We start from the raw sequence: 23,039 nt of genomic DNA, 5'->3' as shown, positions 1-23,039 counted from the left end.
TTGGAGAACCCTGGTCTATTTTGTTCACGAAGCTGACATTCTGACATCTAATGTTTAGATAAGTTTGGTCGTTTTACATCTTGATCATTTGACTTAAAGCTATGAAAATGATTCTATTTTCTCGAAATTACTATTCTTTAAGTTTCTTCTAAGAAGTCAAATGGTTTATCTTAAACTATTTAATTTAGCAAAAATAATAAAAAAAAAAGGTAAATTAGCTGAATAGCTGATTGTAGTAACATACATCACATTTTACTGTATCATTAAGTTATTCATAAAAGTAATAATGCACAAATACATTTAAAAGCTAATTTTTTCCTGACTCTCTTTAAAGACTCACAAAAGCTAAAAAAGACTGCAGAATCTTTCAAGATTACAGCAGTCATACTTACAGCATTGATAAATACCAATCATACGTATGTCATTTTGTCACGTTCTTAGCAAATAAAATGTTTTCATAAAATTTATTTATGATTTGTTGTAAGCAATTTTCTTTCTTATAAACGTGCGATTGATCTTTAAAAACCTTTTGAAAAAGTAGTTAACTTAAAGGTTGTTGAAATTCAAGGTTTTTAAAACGGAAACTGTCTTAATAATTAGCGAAGTTTGCAGTATATTTTAATTCGACGTTACTTTTTAAAGCTGCTTTCTAAAAACTTTTAATTTGTTACTGTTATTTAGAAGTGTTTTTGATTGTATAACTGTAGTAATAAATAAATATTTCCATAAAGTAAAACTTTTTTTAACATTTAAATTTAAACTAAAATTATAGATTTTAACACAATCAAATATATCTAACGTGTATAATTCGTAATTAAACAACATTTTTAATGAACTATTTAATATTTTTTATTCTTATTCTTTTTTAGAGAGTGCACAGAAAACAGGAAACAACTCAAAACACGCCCCTTTTAAAACTATAGAATATACTTATTGTTTAATACAAAAATAGAATGCATTCAGCTCTTTTATGCTTATTAATAGACTTCGTTTATTATAACTTAAAAACTTTATTGTTCGTAAATCTTGTTTGCAACATATTCCAAAAACAGTATTACGCAGAACTAGAAGTCAATTTATAAATTTATTATTTTTCTGTAAAAAACAAGTACACAATTTTTTAGCATTAGTTATTAAAATTGAATAGACAATTTTATCTTAAATAAGTCAGCTTGTTTACGGATACCATGAAAACTTTGTTGTAAGTAGTCTCTAAGTTAAATTTTTAATATCTGAAAACGATCTATATTTATAATTTCTTTTAATATATCATTGTTGAATGATTTAAACTTAAATTAGGTTCACTAATAGTTTAAACATTTGCAGTTTAACAGAAAAAAGTTTATCGTTTTTTACATACTGTACTTAATAACTGTAATAATTTATTTTAATTTACTTAAAGTTTTTGATTGTTAGATAATATGCTCAATATTTATATACAATTAAAGCTTAAATTTTAAAATGTCATTACAACATGGTTGTAAATTTTATTAGTAAAAGTTTTAAAATGTGTAAAAATAATTTATGTATAATTTGCACTCTATAGCAGAATAAGTAAATTAAAAAACTAAAAAAAAATCAACATTTTGAACTGCTTTTATAATATTTGAAGTATCTTACTTTAGGATTTATTTAAAAAAGTTGTTCTATAATGTTATAACTTATTAGGGCATAGGCTTTATACTCTTAAATAATATAGTTACGTACAATGAGTCAAGTTATAATATACGTAACACAAACTTTTTAGTTTAAAATAGAACTAAATTAACATTTTAGTTACTTGTATTTCTTCAAGTTTTGTTAGTATAACTAAAAACTGTTACAAATATATTGATACAGGAATAAAACTTGAAGTAAAGAAGTTATAGATTACGTTTAGCAAAAATTACTTATTAAAGCTAAAGACATTTTAATTAAAAAAGATTGTTTTTGTAAATAATCTTCAAACTGTAAAATTAATGTTTATAAACCAAACATAAACTTAATGTTTGATTCTCAACAGGAAGTTTTAATTTAGAACTATTTAATTTTCTTAACAATACTCGGTGGTAAACATCAAGATAATATTTTTATAATTAATAAGAACAGCTAAATTCTATTAAACTTCAGTAACATTTTGCTATCTTAGACTAATAAAAATACAAGTAAGTACAACTATTGAATAAATGTATTTAAAACATTAAAAAAATAAGTAGAATAAAAAGTCGTAGTTTGTACTAGTTTTTACTTTAATTTGTAAGCACTCAAAAAAAAGGTATATGAAACTATACTTACTTTTAGAATTAGCAGTAATAAAGCACTTGCATAAATCGTATTTAAATTTTGAATAACTAAAAACAATACTTTGTTTAAACGTTTTATTTGTTTTTGTTTTTCAGAAGTGTTAAAAAAATGTTTTCAAGTAGCAGTTTTTTAAAACTTATAGGAAGCAACAAAATCCTAAAGATAAAAACTCGTTGTTTAACATTTGATTCAGGTAAACCATTAGATGATCTTAAACGTAGTTTTCATATATATAAATTTTTCATTTAAAAGTTATCATAAACTTTTATGTTTTGTTCACATACTGATAAAAAACATCGAGAAAAAAAGTTTCAATAAAATAAGTTACAATTTATAAAAAAACATTAAAACACTTAACTTTTGATTATTTTTTAAATTTTAAAATAACATCTTATTTCCAGATATTCTCAGAACTTTTCAGTATTCTACATATTCTATTAAAAAATATAAAACTCAAAAAAAAAAACTAAATTTAGAACCAAAATAAATTAGTCTGATTGAAATTAAATATGCTTATTTAATTTTAAGAGTTAGGTTTATAGAGTTAAATCAGTAAGTATATTGTTAAGAATGCTGCAAATATCATGATAAACAAAAAATAGTAAACTTTATTTAAACTTAAGAACTTTTAAAATTTTATATCATTTGCAAACAAGTATCATTATCTTTTTATATAACTAAATATTTTTAGAATACTAAAATTTAAAAAATTACCATTTCTATTTTTCACAAAAAATGATTTGGTTCAATGCATTTTTTTTGCAGAAGTTTTAATTGTTTTACTTTAAAAGTTTAAAACAGCTTTTCATGATACAAATCGTATTTAAATTTTTTTTAACATTTATAAAATTCATTTATAGTAAACACGAGCTAGTATAGATTTTTTAAAGTTAAAACTATTCTTAGCTAGGAAAAACAGATAATACATACAATAATTTATTTATAGGTTTAAAAACAACATAAAAGGACTGTGTATAGAATACTGTTTTTTATTTTCAAAAAATTAAAAATAGTGAACTCATGTGATATTTCAGTTGTGTATTCAATATCACAATTTTTGACATTAGTATGAAATACTGAAATTAGAATTACTTAGGAATTGATTTAAATTTAGGAAGCTTTATCTCTCATTGTTATGACTTAAAATACAGCTTATTCGGACTTGTTTGAACTCTTAAATGTCTACCCTTAATTAAATAAGTAACTGTAAAAATATTTTTTTTTAAAGAAAAAGTAATATACTAAATGTGGTTGTGTAAAATATTATAAGACTATAAAATATAAAGAAACCATCCTTCTTTAAACTTAATACTTTGCATAATTTAATCAAACTTTTATAAAAATATATTTAACAGATTATTAAAAACAACACAATAATCTATTTCTTCAGTCGTTAATCATTTTTTATCCGAGTAGAATAATAAAACAATAAATGATCAGCATAAATTTAAAATTAACTTTCAAAAATTAAGCCTTTCAATAAGATATGGTTTGTCCTTTACTTAGCTTAGAGGATCTTCTTTATTATTGTATTTGCTTTGACGATAGACTTAAACTTAATTTTGTTGAAATTTATTGAAAAGGGCGGTATTAAAAAACATTTTGTTTTTGAAAATCTAGAAAAATCTTGACATTAACAATATTACAACACAATTTATAAGTTAAATATCACCCGGGTCCGGATTCACTTTTTTTTTTGATTTTATAATTAAGATCCTCTAAATAGTCTAAGTCAAGCGTTGATAAAGCTGAAATATTTTTAAATACTAGTTATTCAATATCAGGAAAGCGAGTAAAAGTATATAAGAGTAAAAGTATAAACAAAGTAAAGCAAATAAAATTAATGGATTTAAAAAACTTAGTTTAAGGCATTATGCTTATCAATAATATATAACTCGTTTTTTTTTTTAAAGTGTAGTTAATTTTTTTAAGATCTTAAAATTATAAAATGTAGCGAAAGTTTTTACTGCTTAAGTTCAATTATTTTTAGTTTAAAGTTTAACTAGTTTAAAATTTTATTTATCTAGTTTTAATGTTATATATTACACGTTTGGTTAAGTTAGTTTAGTTCGGGGTAAGGGTTTACGTTTAAAACTTTAGATAAAATTGGTTGAAGTGGGAATTGCAGGTTAAATTTTAAAATGTTAGTACTGTTCTGCTGTATTTTACTTTTACTGTTTCTTTTATGTAGCAATAAGTTCAATAATAAAATTTTAAAACAGTACTACTGCAGCCGACCATGCTTCTTTTTGATAATTATGGTTTAGATTGGAGCCATAAAAATAACTAAAGCTAAATACTTTTACCAGCTTCGGGAATTAACCATCAAACTGATAAACTTTAACATTAAATATTGCTCACCTTATGTGCTGCAATCTAGCTAAACATTACAGATATAAAAGATTTTTGGAATAAAGAATATAATGTCACTTACTTTCACAGGAAAAGTAGTACTCGTAACAGGAGCTGGTGCAGGTTAGACTTAAATTATATTTATAAAATTACTTGGTTTTATTGTGTGTGTTCCTGTCTTCTTATATGATATTTTTGTGTTAGTTAATCATTTTTTATTGAAACATTGAATTAAGAGTATAAACATTTTTAAAGCAAATTTTTAGTTATCAATATTTAGATTAGTTTTCATACTAAAGTCATAAAAAACACAAAATTCCATAAACACAAATAAGTTTGAAAAAATTCATTTAAAAAATGTTCTGTTTTTGTTATAATCAATATCTAAAGAACTTGTTTCAACTTAAGAAAGTGTTACAGTTTGTATCACAGTTTTCTTGTTGTATATGTTGTAATGCTATTCTCAGATCTGTCTGTTGGCCCTACAGCATCCTCTGATCCGTCTCCATGTTATATTGATAATAAATTTTATTTTTTCTCTATTTTTTTTCTTGTTTTCTTAGTTTTTTTAGGTATTTTTCTTATACAAAACCTTTCCTATACTTTTCTTATATTAATAAATAGCCAGACAGAGTACTATACTCTTATTTATTTTTTTACTTTTTTTGGCCTTATAGTGTAGAGGTCCTAATGACGGCTTATAAAAATTTCTGAGTTTAATGTTGTGAGATCAAAATGCATAGCCTAAAAAACTTACACTATTGATGAAAGAAACTTACAGAAAACTTCTTATTTAAATTAAGTTCTGTTAGAAGAAGATCAGTGTTGTAGCTTATGATCCGTTGGGTTAAACCTGGTTTAGAAATTGTTTATTTACTATAAGTTTTTTGTTTTATAGTAAAAGTGTTATAGAAATAGGTAATATTCAATTTTTTATCATTTTAAAAGCTGTTTTTTATAGTTCTAAACAAAAATTTTATGTTGTAATTTTTACTAACAAACACTTTTTTACAATTATTTAACTTAGTTGATTTTAATAAACCATTCACGTGTTCCACTGAAATTTAGTTGCATATCTAAAATTGAGCTTGAATTATTTTTTTATTTCTTGTTTGGTTAAAAATGGCAAATTCTTTTTTTTTTATTAATAAGTACTCTAATACTTGGAATAAATAGCTCAATCACTTAAATACTATCAAATCAATTATTGTACTTAAAAAAATTTACTATGAATTATCCGATTTTCAACATTGACCTTCTTTTATACACCTGGTTACTATTAAAAGCACTTTGTAATTTATTTCCATTTAGTTGCCATTAAATGATAAGCTTCATGATTCAATGAATGCTTTCTCATTTGCTAGCATAGTGGTCAGGAACTTTAATTGTAGTTTGAAGTCATCAGCAAGTGTAGTTAACCTTTATCTTTTAAACTGATAACAAATTCAAATATTTGTTATTCGGTTGACATCCAATTCTAGGGAAACTCTTATTAATGATTAGGAAATTAACCGTGTTTCATGAAAAACTCTGTTCCCAAGATATTTGACTGCATGTCAGTATCAGCTAAAGCAATTACCCATGCATAATTGTATATTTGTTTGTACCACATTTGAGAATATTTACTAATGCACAAGAATAATTAGAGATTATCTTGGCATTACACAATAAGTTTTTGTAGAATGTGATTTTATTAATCATAATACTTTTACTATCATGCAAACTAATTAATATGGTATCTTATTGTAAAAAAATCAGAGCCATGATTTTGGATCTGAAGAATATAAATTTTTTGATCAACTAAGCTAATAATGCAGATAGTATTTTAAAAGGATTTTTTAGTTGACTAGTGTTATTTTTAAAACGTCAAAATAGTTGGTATGAAACATGATAGGAATTATCCCCTATATTAAGTGTACCTTTTTCTAACGTTCTAAAAAAAGATAGCTGATAAAATCCACAAATTATTAGTAGTATGGTGGTTAATTTAGTTTCTTTCATTGAAAATTATTACAAAAGATGACTTATATACATTCTAATGCTATGGAATTCTCTCCTAATGTTATTGTCTCCAATGCCTGTGCTTTTTTCTTGTAGTTTGTCACATTTTTATAGATTCATTTACATTCACTTACTGTGATAAATTTGCAAGTTTCTGCTTTACTTTGTCCTTAAGTCAAAAATGTTCTGAATGGTCCTGGTGCAGGCTTGTTAGCTTTGCTCAGTAATGACAACCTAAACAATGGTAACTGACTCCATATATGCATTATATTTCTCAGATTTTTCTATAAGTCAAAATTTGTTGCACTTATATGATTACCTAAACAGTATTTTGGATACTGAATTTCTGCAATTTTGGTGCATATATTCGATCCTATTTTAAATGTCTAGAATCTTCTGATAAATGTGATCAACATCTCTTGACTGATCTCTCTGTCAACTATTGGTCGAATTAGGTGAACTTGTAAAACCAGCATGACTAAATAAAGTTGACTGATCATGCTAATTTTTTTCAATATTAAGAAGAATAATACAATATCTCTTTATTTGGGTTTATCTATGAATTGGACACTTTATTACATCCATTATCTTATCCCCCATTATACTTTTAAATCAATAATTATACAATGTTCAATTCCTCACAATATTTAAAGCATATAGTTTCTTTTCAACTGGATAAATCTCTTATAATTAGCTAATTTGGTCCTTGCCCACCTATGATTAAACTTGTCTAACATGATACTAGAAAAAGATATTTCTCTAATACCATACAGGACAAGTTTAATCTTAGATAGGCAAAGAACAAGGTAAAAAAAATAAACTTTGTTCAGACATAAACATTTTCTATTAAAATGCTCTTCACATATATGTACATTGTACAACTTGATTGAAAACTATTTTTGTAAACAAAAAGAGTGGAAAAGTCATAATACTGTATTAAACTATATTCATTACAAGAAAATAGCCAATATAGTAGGTATATTTACTACCTCTCGTTTTGTTACGTTTTCTCGTTTAGCAACTTTAGCTGTTGACACAATGTGTGTACATTTGCAAGACGTGTCTGTACAAAAAAAAATTAACAAAAATAATTTTGAGAACTTGAAAAAAAGTAGAATATATAGACTAGGATTTTAAATAAATTAAAAAAAAAATAAAAAAATATATAAATGTTAAGTATTTAGTTTTATTTATATAGTTTTTTAGTTAGTTGGATAAACTCCTATTATCATATAATTAACCAATATTTATTTCGGCCATTGTCAAAACAAAGTTGAGATTCTTCGTGCCATCAACAATAAATATTGAACTTTACCACACGATCAACAACAACAGCATTCAAGACAATTTACGACCGGTTTCGTCCGAAAAAATCAGTCGTAGGTTGTCTTGGATGCTGTTGTTGTTGATTGTGTGGTAAAGCTCAATATTTATCATATAACTAAGAAATACTATTTCTGAACTATGATTTTTAAACTTGTACAAAAGTTAAATATTTTTCATCAAAAGACAAAACTTTGAAAGCATATTTTATGGTAGTAACATATTTTGAATATTTTTACAAACTCTATTTAAACACCCTTATAAAAAATTTGTTATTTATTATGTTTATTAATTTGTTATGAATCTATTAGTCTAGTGACTAGTTTTACTATATTTACAAAAACTAAGACAATCATTTTAATCTGGCTCAAAAGTTTTTATTTAAATGGCTATTGCTATAATTTAGATGTTGAACGCATTATACTTCAGTTTAGGTTTTATTTTGTATATTTTTTTTAGTAAAGTTATTTTTAACAGGCTTAGGTAAAGATTATGCTTTAGAGTTTGCCAAAAGAGGAGCAAAAGTTGTGGGTAAGTCAGTTTACTTAGTTTGTCTATATACTTTTATCTCTTATATTAATGATTTATCTTGGGTTTTTTGTTTTAATTATATCCTTAAATTACTTAACGTTTTAAATAAGTGATGTATAAATTTTTAGGTATTAGCTTTTTCTTTATCGTAGAGATATATCTTGATAAAAAGTTTTAGTAAAGTCGAACTCTCTAACTTATTTTGAATCAAACTATTTTATTAGCTTTTTCTGGTGTTTTAGTAAGTTAAGTAGTTTCTATTTTTCAATAAATGTTTTCGAAAATGAACTTTTTAATAAATACTCAGTAATGTATTGTATACTTAAGTTTTATTTAATTTTAAAGATTTTTTTTTAACTACTCAATATGTTTGAAAATTCTTCTAAACTATTTTACTTTATAATCTTTGATAATAACACTGTTAATAATTTTTTGAACCAGTGGTAACCCTGATCAAGATAAGCTGTTTATTAAATCAGTTTAGGTTTATTTGTAAACTATTTTTTTACTAGTTTGAAAAAAAAGTAAATTAATGTTACATTCTACATAATATTTTTTTATTGAAGACATATTATTACATAAAGCCTTTTTTTAACTAAAAAGATTTTAAGAATAAATCCACTACTTTATTTATTTTCAAACTTAATTTTTTTTGTTCAAATTTTTTTTATCGAATTTTTAGTAGCTTATTTAGAGTATAAAGTTTATTCTAACACAATATTTTTTCACTATTGAACTTTTATTTAAATTGCTATTGCTTAACAAAAAATATTTTATATTTTTTAAGTCAACGACTTGGGAACATCAAGAGATGGGAGAAGTGCTGGAACTAAGCAAGCTGACATTGTTGTAGATGAAATAAGAAAACTTGGTGGCACTGCTGTTGCAAACTACGGTTTTTCAAATATAAATAAGCAATTTAATAAAATTTACACTTGTTTTAATAAAGTATAGTTAATTAAAACATATATTTTTTTTTAAACATGTATTTAATAAACATACCATGTTAAAATCTTAAATAATGATAACATAAATTCTGTTTAGTTTTTATGGTTAAATAGTTCTTTAGCTATACAAGCATCAACATATTTCCAACTAAAGTAAATTTACAAATTATAAAGTTATAGATTGTTTGATTCAGAACTGCATTTAAACTAACTTGAATTTTTTTTTGTACAAAATAAGTTGTTAGTGTTTTTAAGACTTCAATTACAGTATTAAGGGCAATATGAAATTGTTTAGTGCTCTGTTGATAATTTATTGTATTAATAATACTTTTTTAAGTGGTAAGCTTACCTTAGCTATTTTAAATTTATAAAAAAGATAAATCGTTTTGCATTTATAATCTGGATAAGAAAAACTGCAGTCTTTTTAATTGATAACAGTTAAAAACAAATTAACTTTTTGGTAAGTACCATACTATTCTAATACTAAAATATTTTGAACAGTATTAAATATTTAAAAACATTTAAATGACTTTTTTAATTTTTAGATGTGATTTTTTTTCAATTAAAACTAGATTTTGAAGTATAAAGGTTATTATTTATCTTTAGGTTTTTTGTATATTAGAGTATACTTGGTAGAAAGTTTGATATCCAACCACAGACAACTAGTAAATTTATGCTTATTTTTTTTAATCTATATGCATACTTAATATGCTTTAGATATATTGAATAAATTATTTTAATTACTATCAACATGTCCGCAATTCGTAAGTAAAGTTTTTTATTTTAAAAAATAGAAATATTTTACTTCAAATCCTTTAAATTATGATAAAACATTTAACAATCTTTATACTTTTAGACTCTGTTGAATTTGGAAAAAAGGTCGTACAAACTGCATTAGACAATTATGGGAGAATTGGTAAGTCAGCAATATTTAATTTGAATAAGTTCCTAGTTTACTTCTTATTTATTTGATATAAAATCAAGTTGCAGCAATTTTAAACATAAAGGTAGCATATTATTTTTCAACTATTTTTATAATCTCCAAACTATGTTTACTTGACTTTATGTTAGTTTAAATATAATAAATAAGTTTCAATTTAATCAAATTTTTACCACCACATATATTTTATAAAGTAGAAACTTGTTTTAATAATAAAAGTTAATATGTTGTTTTAGTAGTACACTAAGTTCAAAAAATGTGTAATAGAAATGTATTTAATTATAGCTTATAATCTACAAATAATTTTATGTATAACTAATTTTACTTTTTTATGATTTCAGAGGTGTCACAATCTAAACATAAGTTACAATAATAGTTCATTTTTATAGTAATAAGCCTAAAATTTGTTCAAATTAGTAAAAAAATTGAAAAATAGCACTTATATATAATTTACTTTTCAGATGTAGTAATCAACAATGCTGGGTTAGTTAAACTTGTTTACGAAAGATTTTAATTATTTGTAATTTTAATTAACTTTAACCTTTTATATTTGTTTTATCTGCTTGATACATGTAATATGCAGCTAATGATTAACTTAACTGCGTTTAGAGGTTTTAATAAATGTATTTGTTTTAAGTACTGTAAAAGTTATTTTTTTCTAAAATTTACCTAATTTATTCAATTTCTTATATAACTTTTTTATTACCGAAATCTTTTATAAGTTAAAAATGCGTATATGAACATTTTTCTTTGAAAAAAAGCTTTTTATACTAAGCCTTATCATTAGTTCTAAAAATTACTTTTAAGCTTATTGTGTATAACATTTTTAGATATTCTGAACTTCAAATAATGTGTTTTTAAATTTACTTAATACAGTTCTAATACATAAATATTTAGTTACCAATTTTTTTATAAGCTTTTTTAGCTATATTGTTTAAAAAAAAGAAATCTTATTTGACGATGTATTTTGTAGCTTTATAAAAAATTACCAAAGCATAACAGTAATATTTTTTTTCTTTATTTATATCTTTAAAGCTTTTAAAACAGTTAGTAGCTTTTTTTTATTTATATGCTATGACAAAATTTTATAACTTATGACACATTTATAAAGTCAGTATTGTTTTAGTTATAAAACATCTTCGAATAATTATTTAAATTAACAATTTGTACAGTATTTGTTTTCAACAAGAATCAAAAAATTCAATGCAAAAGTTAATAACCAAAGAAAAAATATTAAATCCTTACCAACCAGCATACTGCGAGATCGAACATTCGCTCGATTATCCGATGACGACTGGGACATCGTGCATCGCGTCCACCTCAGGGGCGCTTTCTCCGTCACCCAAGCCGCCTGGCCCCACATGAGAAAGCAGGGTTACGGAAGGGTCATTATGACGTCATCGCCGTCCGGTTTGTACGGGAATTTCGGCCAGAGCAACTACAGTGCTGGTAAGAAGTGTTTAATTTCGTTTTTTGATAATAATGTTAAGGTGTTTTTTGGTTTAGTTTTCAGGCAGTACTTTAGCAAAAATTTTTTAGAAATAAATTTATTGTAACGTAAGGTTTTCTAAAAAAATAGTAATGTTTATGCTTTACTAAAATATAAATTCAACTTAAATATTTTACAAATATTCATTCAAACCATTTCCTGTTTAAAAAATGACTTCGAAATTAGTTTTAATAAAAATGGACCAAAAAATTTAAAGTAGTATTAGTTTTTGATATCCTTTAGTTTAAAATTTTACTTATAAGAAAAAAAAAAGTATTGAAACAATGTTTTCTTTATTATAACAGTACCTAACCAAAAAAATCGTTAATAGTTCATTAAATAAAAACGTATAAACAGAAATACTTTTCGTCCACGCTCATCTTTGTGCTTAACTCGTGGTTAAAATTGCTGTAATAACATTGACTATTAATTACAAATGCTTTGTTTAGTTAGTTATTGTAGTTGTAAAGTATTTTTTAATTTTTTATGGGTTCGAATTTTAAAGGAATTACTAGTTAATGATATTACAACAATTTTAAAAACGAGTTGAATACTGATGAGCCTGGACGAAAAGTGTTTATCTAAATATGTTTAATAGAATATATAAAAGTATTCTATTTCTAGTAACAGTTTACTTTTGAATCCTAAGACACTTAGTAGCAAAAGTTAATCCTGAATTAATTGCTGAAAATTTTTAAATAATTTAGAAAGAAACAACCAAAATTATTAAAACCAAATTAGAAAGCATACAAGCAACAAACAAAAACCTATTTTAATTTATTCTACTATAAAACAAATGTAATTTTTTTAACTTGTGAACATTGAATAGTCATATTTAACTGCGTCGGCGTATTGAATTTTACAAATGAATTTTGAATTTGTAAGTACTATAACTTGCTTTTACTATAGCCAAGCTCGGCTTGGTTGGTTTAGCAAACACGTTGTCATTGGAAGGAAAGAAGTATGGTATACTGGTTAACACCATAGCTCCTACTGCATGGACAAGACTTACTGAAGATTTAATGGGAGAAGGTATTTCTAATTGAAAATAGAAGTTTAATACATATTTGATTAATAAGTACTTTTGTAGGAATGTTTTTTCAGTTTATTTAGTTGTTCATTAGTAAGTTTGACTTTGTTTTATGTTAGTATATGTACTAGCTAACCCTTTTTTTAAAGACGCAGCAAGAACTTTGAAGCCAGCCTACATTTCTCCACTCGTTGTTTTCTTGTCTCATGATACTTACTCTGGCACCGGTAAGATTATTTCTGTTTTGGTAATTAATTAGAGGAATACTTTAACTATATTTTTTTTCAAATGGATTATAATCTAAGCAATTTTTAGAAGCAAAACTTTATTGGCTGCTCAAGCATTAAGCAGTTTTGTCAATCAAAAACTGCTTGTTTGATAAATTGCGACGTTTTTACTTATTTGTTGCAAAAGTTTTTGTACGAAAATGTAAAATCTTGTTTTTTTTATACAACTCACTAAACTCTAGCATTTTGATTTCTTATAATTAATGAAATTTTATAAACATTTTTTAAAGGTGGAGTGTTTGAATTAAGCGGAGGTCACATTTGTAAATTGAGATGGGAAAGATCAGAAGGAGCACTATTACGTCATAATGAAAAAATGACTGCTGAAGACGTTAGAGACAACTTCGATTTGGTTTGCGATTTTAGCAAAAGCCACCCAATGACCGTTTGTTTTTTATATGACTATAAATATGTAATACTTAGTATTAACAGTTAACTTAATTATTTTAAGATAATTTTGCAACAACAACAACTAGTTAATTATCTATAAACCTAACTAATCAGTGTGTCGGTAAATTAATCTTTTCAAAGTTTAGTTTTGATGAATTTTTTTTAGATAGTAAATATTAAAAAGCAAAAGTCATATGAGGTGTTATGTTATTTTTGACGAAATATAATTTTTTTCAAAACATATTTGTTTATCAAAATTTTAAAGCTTATTTGTTAACATACACAATATTATGTATAAATTAAAACTGTAAAAACGTATAGAGCATCATGGATGCTAATATGCACGCTGCCAAGCAAATACAGCGGATGGACGAAGGTGAGAACGATTTGAACAGCAATCACCCGATCAAACCGGCGTTGGCTATGAAACACAAGTTCGATGACATCACGATGAATCTGACTCGAGAACAAGCTATTCTTTACGCTTTGGGAGGTGATTTTTTTTTGTAGGGTGCACGACTATTTATAATCTGACAATTTAAATTCTATAAATTGTAGTTATTATATCATTTGATAAACATTGTTTTAAACTTTATATTACTATTGTAATTCTTATTAATTAGTTCTACAGATTTTTCTTTTTTGCAAAATTTGAAATATTTTTCGAGATATAGCTAAAATAAGTTTTAAACTATAGTAATTTTCAATGATTAAAAATTCTCTTTTAAATTTTTTTAACAAGTACTATTTTAAATAATTTAATTCTATTAGTTAGACCTACATGAGCATTTTTTAAACTATGAATTACTTTGTATGTAACCGTTTAAAAGTATTTAAAAAGTTATAATTCTCAAAATTTATATTGTAGTAATTTGAATAGTCATCTATGTTATTAAATTTTTAAGTGGTAGAAACCATCTGTTAGTTTTTATTCTTATAAATTTTAATTGTTTAGTATTTCAGATTTAATGAATTTCAAACGTTAAACGAACAAGTTAAAAAATAATAGTACTTTATTCTTTTTATATAAAACTACTTTTCAGTAGTAGTAATAGATTTTAACCTAAAAATAAATAAGCTAAAGGAAAACCTTTTGGTTTGATGTTTTATTCATGTTTAATTTCTATCAATATCATGTTTTTAAATTAATAAATTTTAGTCACAAAAAATAAATCAGCAAGTTTTATCAAGTTTTTAAATTTACAGAGGATTTAAAACAATACATTTTCGATTTAATGACGCTTAGATTTAGTTTTAAAGATCAGAAATATGTACAATTAAATTTCTTAGAACTTACTGTCTATAACTGGAAGAAAAAATAAAACAAGAACTTTAATGTATATGTTACTCCTTCTAATTTTTTTTGAAAATACCTAGATAAATTTGTATAATTTTAACCCTGTTTTTTAATCATAACAGTCGGAGTATCAACTAAAGATAGTGAAGATTTGAAATATATATTTGAATTGAATGAAGATTTTTCCGTGCTTCCTTCGTTCGGAGTCATCCCTTCTTTTGGTGCCATGGCCGGAATGATGAATGTTAAAGGGCTGACCATTGATCCAACTAAGGTTTATTTTATAACAATATTTAAAACTGTACCAAAGTTTTTTTTTTAAAATAAAAATTTACGCTTTATCAAATCAAGAGTTTAATAAGATTTATTTGTATAATTATGTATGATGTTTTTACAAATATTTTCATCCATTAAGACTTATGAAAAAAAAAAAAATTTTTTTTTCATTTTTGTATTAAAACAAATACATTTCCCTTCATTGTATTTATAAACATGACAAAGTATTAATATTTTTTTTAAGATTTTACACGGAGAGCAGTATTTGGAAATAAAGAAAGCAATCCCAACTGAAGGTAAACTGGTAAGCAAAACAAAAATAGTTGACATACTTGACAAACAAAGCGGATGCCTGTTAATTCTTAATGGTTAGTACTAATTATTTACATAAATTTTTATTTAATTTTGAAAAACAATAAAAAAATTGCCAAGTTTTACTATTTACAGGTAACTTAAATTAGTTTTTAATAAAATAGTTTGTTAAGCTGTGAATGAAGTACTTTAGAAAGTTTTGTTTTGCATTTTACTTCAACCAATACATTGTTTCACAGTTGAAACTTTCGATGAAAGTGGGGAATTAGTGTTTTTCAATCAGTTCGTTACTTTTGTCGTCGGTCACGGAAAGTTTGGAGGAAAAAGAACATCAACACATTTAAAGGTATGTTTTAGACATGTTTTAACCGTAGCTAGTAGTTTGGTAAACATATGCAACAGAAACATTTTTTTCCTAAAATTGAGCTTGCTTTAAGTTAACTGAAACCTTTATAAGGTTTAAATTTTTAATTTAGACATAAAATTCTAAAACTTTATAAAGTCATAACTTCGATTGGAATTTTTTAAGCTTCATTTTTTATCAGAAACTAAAAATTGATTATATGTTCATAAAATAAGTTACTTAAAACTTTATAGGTTTCTGACATATTTAAAAACCAAAGTAGTAATAAATACTGTTTTCAACTAACTCCTAAATTTCAATCGTTTATTATTTCATCTTTTTGTTTATCTAAAAGTTTTATACAAAGGAAACAGTAAAAGTGCCTGATAGAAAGCCAGATGCTACAGTTGATGAAGTTACTTCAGTTGAACAAGCAGCTTTGTACAGGTAGTTTTATTGTTTATACAATTTTTAGAAATTTTTTAAAATGTTTCAGTTTGTTTTAATTTTGTTGTTGAAGACAGTTATTCGAGTATTATTTTTTTCTGCTCCGGTTAAACAAGTTTCGAAAGTTTTCATTGTTTTAATTTTAATCTCTTTAATTTTAGTTTTTGATTGGAATTTTTTTTGGTTATAGTCGCTTTTAGGAGCGCGTATTTTACTTATTAAATTTATTGTTTTTAGAGGTACTTTTTGACATTATATTCAATTTTTTATATTAGCAGGGCTACGCTCTATACTAAACTACTGTACTAAACTATATTTACTTTGGAAACACGTCAAAATTGTACAAAGACAAAATTGCACGAAGACAAAATTGTATGAAGGGTCAATTTGCACAAAGATACTTTTGCACCAAGACAATTTTGCACCTAGGGTCAATGTTGCACGAGAGTAAAACAGAAAATATATATAAATAAAAAAAAATAAATAAAATGAATAATAGATTAATAAAATTCAGAAAAAAATTTACTGCCGAGGGTAAGGGTTAGGGGTGACAGTGATAGTAAAAATAAAAAATAAAAAAAAGTAATTTAATAAAAACAATTAGACAAATAAATACGAGTTTTTAGTTTAAACGATAAGATTTAATTTCATACATTTTCAGTTAGTATAAATTTTAGAAGATCAATTGTTTATGTTAGTTTATATCTAACACAGTAACTTTATTGAACACTTTTGTATTTTTTTAACAAAAGTGATGCTTGCTCATTGAAGTAGTTGAAAATTTATTATTTTTTTCTAGTCTAACATAGTATTTAAATTAAAAGTCCAAAAAAAATCTTTTTTGTATTTGGTAAAATGTAAATTTTATTTAACAGTTGATAATCTAAAAAATTTTTTTTTCTAAAAACTGTAATTTTTTTTAATAAAAGTAAACTTTGTCAACAAGTTAAAAATAATAAAAATTTAATTACGATATAAAATAAACTTAGTTAAGTACAATTACGACTTTGATCATAATTGTAAACTGTCATAAAAAATAATTAATTAGATCTATTTGTATTAGCTTATTTCTTAAAAATTAACAACATTTTTTAATTAAAAATATTATTTTTTCATGTTATTTAATATGATGCAATTAAAACACTTTAAAATCGTTTTTATCTCTTTATAAAGTACGACAAAAAAACATTTTTTTCTATCAAGATAAGATAAAGTTCATTGTATGACGAATATAAAAAAAATATAAAAAAGTTGGTCAGAATATCTGGTAAACAAATATTAATAAAACCTTCTTTTACTTAGTCATACACCAAAGTTTAACGTCTCATCAACGACAAACTTAATCTTAATTCAGTACTAGTACTAAATTTCAAACTAAAGTTAAGTATTTCTATTAAATGAATCGATTTATTTAAATTTTTAAGTTGTTTAAATTATAAATTGTAAAAATACTTTAAACAAGTTTCAAAATTATTTTAAAACATAAAGCAAACACGAGTGTTTTATTTCAATAACAAAATTTTATTTTAAGTCATTTTTTTATTATCTAAAATATTCTATGATAAATACGCAAAATAAAGTTTAGTTTTCATAAAGATTTTTAAGTTTTCAAAATTTAAGATTGCAAAAACAAATTTCCACGATTATAGTAGAAACTTCTTTAGTAATTTCCTAAATAGTTGAAAATATAAGTTATTAGATTAATTTATATCACTTAAAAACTACTAATAAAATACTTAAAATTGTTTGTTTTGTAAAACCTATCATATAGGTTCAAAATTTCTAATGAAGAAATCACTTACACCATTTGTAGAAATTTAGAGGCACAAAAAAAAATCAAAAATAAATTCAATAGACTTTAAGCTGGCTTTATTGTAATAAATAAAAAGCAAATACATTGCATTGAATAACCGTCTAAAAAAATAATTGATTAAAGGAAACAAAGAACTTCGATTGAGTTTTTATGAGCTTCTGCTCCTAAATATACTTAATTTAGCTGTATTCATTTAACAAAAAAAAAACAGTTCTTTTTTCGTATTTTTTTACGTTATTTCGATTCTTCTTACTAAAATAGATTAAAAAAAATTGTCAGCTAAAGTACTAGTTTAAGTCGTTCTTAAAACATTTCGGATGTTATAGTAAACGTTTTAGAGAAAATTAACTAAACGATATTTAACTACCCTCGGAGTTGTCATGCAAATAAACAAGTCTGTTTAAGTTTTAGTGACTTTTTTGCTATGAACTATTGATAATTAAATTCAGGCGGTTAATCGACGTAACATACTGTTGCAGTTTGTTACATAACATAACTGTTTTATTAGCTAGGTTATATTTTAAAGTTATGCTTTTCCACATTATATAACAAAGTTATCCAACTTAAATATAGTTATAACTGCTTACTTTAAAAAATTCTACAAAGAACAGTTCAAAATATTGTCAAACGATTTAGTAAATTGTATATAATTAACGAAAAATTTATACAAATTAAATTTTTATTATTTTCAAGTTGTTGTCGATGTTTACTTATAATACATTTTTAAAAAAGTTTACAGTAACTGATTTTAATTATTTTTTATTAAATAAATTTTGTTATATTTTTACTATCACACCCCTAACCCTCGGTCGGTAGATTTTTTTTTCTTAAAATTTTATTTTTATTTATTCATTTTCCTTTTTTTTATATAATATTATTTATAAGTTATTTTTTATTTCACTGTTAACCCTTACCCTCGGTCAGTAAGTTTTTTTCTTTTTCTTTCTAACAATTTATCTTTTAGTTTTTTTTTTACTCTGTGCAAAATTGACCCTTGGTCCAAAATTGTCTTCTTGAAATTTTGTCCCCTCGTTAAAATTTGTATTTGTGCAATTTTGTCTACGTGCAAATTTGACCTGTACTCAAAGTAAATATAGTCTAGTACTGTAGCAACTTAGTTAATAAATGTTAGTATAAAATAATAAATGTAAATATAAAAAATTGAATATAATGTCTAAATTGTAATCTTATAATGTCAAAAAGTAGTATAATGTTTTAAATTTAATAAGTAAAATACGCGCTCCTAAAAGCGACTATAACCAGTTTTTTTTATTTTTTTCTATGTAGAACTATAAGGTTCAACTTAAATGAAATTTTATTAACTTTAAAAGTAGAGTGTTAGAATGATTATAATTCGTCAAAACAAATTCAAATTCAAATAGTGTTAGGACTTTAATTTATTTATGTCTACTACTTTTGTTTTTTGTAAGACAAAGCTTTCTATTAAACTAAGACTACTTGTGAAAGTTTTGAAAACTCATACTTGTTTTCTTTAATTAGTTTAAGGTCAATCTTTAATTTAAGTTGTTCAACATTTTTAGTTGTTTAAATTAAAGGTTTTTTGTTGAAAGGAAAAACTTTTTTAATTTTCAAAAGTATGTTATTGAAAAGATCTATATATGTGTAGACACTAAAGGTGTATAAAAACTTTTTAAGACATTAGCCAATAAACTCAGGCTAGTTTTTCTCTTGTAAAAATAAATACCATGGTAATTTTTGTATTTTATACTGAAATTTATTTTCAAAAAGTATAAATAATTTCTGTATTGTACACAAAAATTAGTTTTAACTAATATAAATAAGAAAAAAAATCAGTTTTTTATGACTTTTAGTGCTTTACACACATTGTAAATATTAAAAATATATAAAGTTATACTTAAATATATACTTTATTTAAATTATTAAATTCTTGTCCATCTTAAAACGTTTACGATTCAGATTATCCGGAGATTTCAACCCGCTGCATATTGATCCTCAATTTGCAATGATGGGAGGATTTTCAAAGCCCATTTTGCATGGCTTGTGTTCTTTCGGGATGTCTACCAAACACGTCATGAAAAAGTTCGCGCAGAACGATTCAAAACGAATTAAAGCTGTGAAAGTAAGAACTTTAAGAAATACAAGTATTGTTGTAGTTGGAACAAGTGAAAAGTAATATATAGCTCATTAATTTCAATATGATAAGATCAAGGCTGCCAAAAAGCATTAAAGCCTTGAAAAACCTGAAGTTTTGACATGATGAATAGTAAAATTTTGATTTGACTCAAAAAATCTATCATATAGATAAAGAAAATGTCTTCACCAAACTGCTTTTAACAAAAACATATTTAGAATAGCTTTAGAGTATCTTTTCAATGTATTTATACACTTTAAACTGAAAATAGACCCGAGAAATTAATACATTTAAAAACCTGGAGAAAATTTGCCAAAAACATTTGGCAACCCTGTAAGATTGTTTTATAAATTTAAAGATAAAATTTAAGGAAACATTTTAGTACTTTAAAAATTACAAGCTGATAAATGTTAAGGTAAGATTTGCAAAACCTGTTATTCCTGGTGATACGCTCAGAACTGAAATGTGGAAAGAAGGAAACCGAATTCACATCCAGACAAGAAATATGACCAGTAATAAAATTGCATTAACTAGTGGCTACGTAGATCTGTACCCTGAAGATGCTAACTTGTCAACTGAAACAGAAGTACTATTTTGTGTATTTGAAAATAAAGTTATATACTTAGATATTTTTTGTTTATTTACTTCAATCTGTTACTTTAATAATTTTTTGTAAAGTGTGAATAAATTTTTATAATCACTTTTAAGTTGAGGTATTTAGCAGTTTAAAAGTTTACATTATACTTAAAATAAATTTTTAAACATATATTTCTAACAATTATAATTCATAATATATATACTTGTTTTAATTAACTATCATTACTAATAACTATTTAGTTAAGAAACTTTTACACACAATCTTAATAACCATATAAATCTTTTTCATAAAAGTTGGGAAAATGTTTTAGAATTTTAATAGTGGTTATAAACATAACTTTTTTCGTATCATTAAAGTAGAAAAACCCGCTTCAACTAGTCTTTTTTTGTAATTTTTGGCAATAAAGTTAAAAACTATGTTAAATAAAATCTAAATTTGCATCAAAAAACAATGTGGTGTTAATAACATACTTATAAAAACCTTTTTTAGTCTGCATCATCAGAGTCTGTGAGCCTTAAAAGTGACCAACTATTTGATGAAATATCAACCAAAGTAAACGCTGAAATGTGCAAGAAAATAAAAGCAACATTTAGATGGAACATAAGAAAAGAGTCAGAAGTACTCAAATCTTGGTGTGAGTTTTTTAGGATAACTTATCTAGTTTTTTGTTTGTTAATTGTCTATAACAATTTTTTTCTTTGATGTGCTATTATTAACCATTTTACAGACTTTGTTTTAAAATTTAAAGCTTTTATGTTAGTATATGTACTGTTATACTTAGAGTTTTACACAGATAATATTATAATACTCAAACTCTTAATTTGTTAAGATTTATTATTTTCAAAAACGTTTTAAATAGAAAAGTGATAAAACTATTGATTTAGTATTGATAAAATTGCTTATATTTGTTACCATTTGTAACTATCAGATCGTTATAGTAAACTTTAAGTTTATTAAAGTTTTAAAAGCAGCTTAAGTTTAACACATATGTTTTCAGATATGGATCTAAAGTCAGGAAGTGGCATTGTGACTTGCGATGACAAAGATTCTAAAGCTGAGTGCACAATAACAATAAGTGATAGCGATATGGTGGCCATTGCCACTGGCAAAATGAACGCTCAAAATGTAGTTGAAATTAAACTAAATTTATTTTTCATTAAACTCTTTTATATAGTTAAAAAGTTTTTTTACTAGCTATATGTGTACTACTATTTCTATTTTAAAATACCTATTTTATTTTTCCAACACTTTTTTAAAAGTATAGTTTGTTTATAACAGTAACTAATGTTATATGAATTGAGTTTTATCTGCATGAAAACTCATAGAGATGTATAAATATGACATAATTAACAACTAAAAAAAAAAATTTATAGGCATTTATAACTGGAAAAATGAAGATTCAAGGAAACATGATGCTAGCTACCAAGCTAAATGTTCTATTTGACCAAAACAAGTCTAAACTGTAATTTTGAATAGTATTAGTTTTAGTTTTACCCAGTAATTACATTATTACATATAAGTAACAACCCTGTGAGATTTCTTTGAGATATGCAATCACTTATTTCTACTTTATGTGCATTATAATAATCATTAAAAATCTAATTGTAATTTATTAAAGAATTTATGTTTTAGTAAAATTTGTTTTACGGCCAATTGTTGAAAGTGTTTTTTTATATTTATAAAAATTACTTAATCACGATATATTTTTAAAACTCATATCACTAAACCTGTTATTGTTTTACTATTACTTTAAAGGTTATAAAAATGTAAGAATAAATTTGTTTATGTTTTTTAGACTGTTTATGAAACGATATAAGTATTCTACCTAGTGTGATGAATTTCGTGAATTTTAATAAGTATACTAAGTACTAGAAAATTTTAGTTCTTATTGTTAAGTAAGATCAGATTGTAAACATAATAATGAAAGTTAATACCTATAGTAAGCTTGTTTTTTCAAGTGTTCCTTTTTTGTTTATAGCTTTATGTCGCTCAAAAAGTAGTTAGCTACAAAACAGAAAGTTAGTTTGCTTGAAATCTTTAGTAAAATAGTTATTTTGAAGTTAATGAAATTTTTTCTAATTATTTGTTATCTTGTAGATGATTACTTTTCGAAATGATATTTTAACTAATTACATAATTTTAGAAAAATAGGCTTAGATTTAAAAAACATTTTCATTTTAAGTTTAGTCTTTTCAGATTAACAAACAAGTTTCTAATAGTTACTTCAAATACCTCCAAAATATATATAAAATTAATATGTTAGTAAT

The 23,039-nt window shown here is 24.2% G+C and overlaps 1 protein-coding gene across 1 annotated transcript; it reads left to right on the top strand.

Moving 5' to 3' along the window:
- The first annotated feature begins 4,647 nt into the window (after positions 1 to 4,647).
- Positions 4,648 to 22,461, top strand: LOC145831307 (peroxisomal multifunctional enzyme type 2-like). Its single transcript, XM_082938507.1, has 19 exons — positions 4,648 to 4,758; positions 8,437 to 8,490; positions 9,278 to 9,385; positions 10,294 to 10,353; positions 10,839 to 10,860; positions 11,630 to 11,826; positions 12,776 to 12,898; positions 13,046 to 13,123; positions 13,414 to 13,568; positions 13,895 to 14,066; positions 14,993 to 15,144; positions 15,391 to 15,514; positions 15,698 to 15,804; positions 16,169 to 16,248; positions 20,000 to 20,162; positions 20,590 to 20,760; positions 21,262 to 21,406; positions 21,770 to 21,897; positions 22,146 to 22,461. The coding sequence occupies exons 1-19, from the start codon at positions 4,707 to 4,709 to the stop codon at positions 22,236 to 22,238; spliced, it is 2,184 nt and encodes a 727-aa protein (XP_082794633.1). The 5' UTR covers positions 4,648 to 4,706; the 3' UTR covers positions 22,239 to 22,461.
- Positions 22,462 to 23,039: the final 578 nt, after the last annotated feature.

Source organism: Thalia democratica, chromosome 3 (assembly GCF_965202585.1).
Source record: "Thalia democratica chromosome 3, ktThaDemo2.hap1.1, whole genome shotgun sequence".
Lineage (NCBI taxonomy): Eukaryota > Metazoa > Chordata > Thaliacea > Salpida > Salpidae > Thalia > Thalia democratica.
Note: the sequence above shows the minus strand (reverse complement) of the source record. Positions and strands in the feature narration are given on the sequence as shown.

Excerpts from the sequence above, each read along its gene's own strand:
- LOC145831307 (XM_082938507.1), top strand. The coding sequence starts at position 4,707 with ATGTCACTTACTTTCACAGGAAAAGTAGTACTCGTAACAGGAGCTGGT. Across the intron at positions 11,827-12,775 it reads CCAGAGCAACTACAGTGCTG|CCAAGCTCGGCTTGGTTGGT; the intron begins GTAAGAAGTGTT and ends CTTTTACTATAG. Across the intron at positions 20,163-20,589 it reads AACGAATTAAAGCTGTGAAA|GTAAGATTTGCAAAACCTGT; the intron begins GTAAGAACTTTA and ends ATAAATGTTAAG.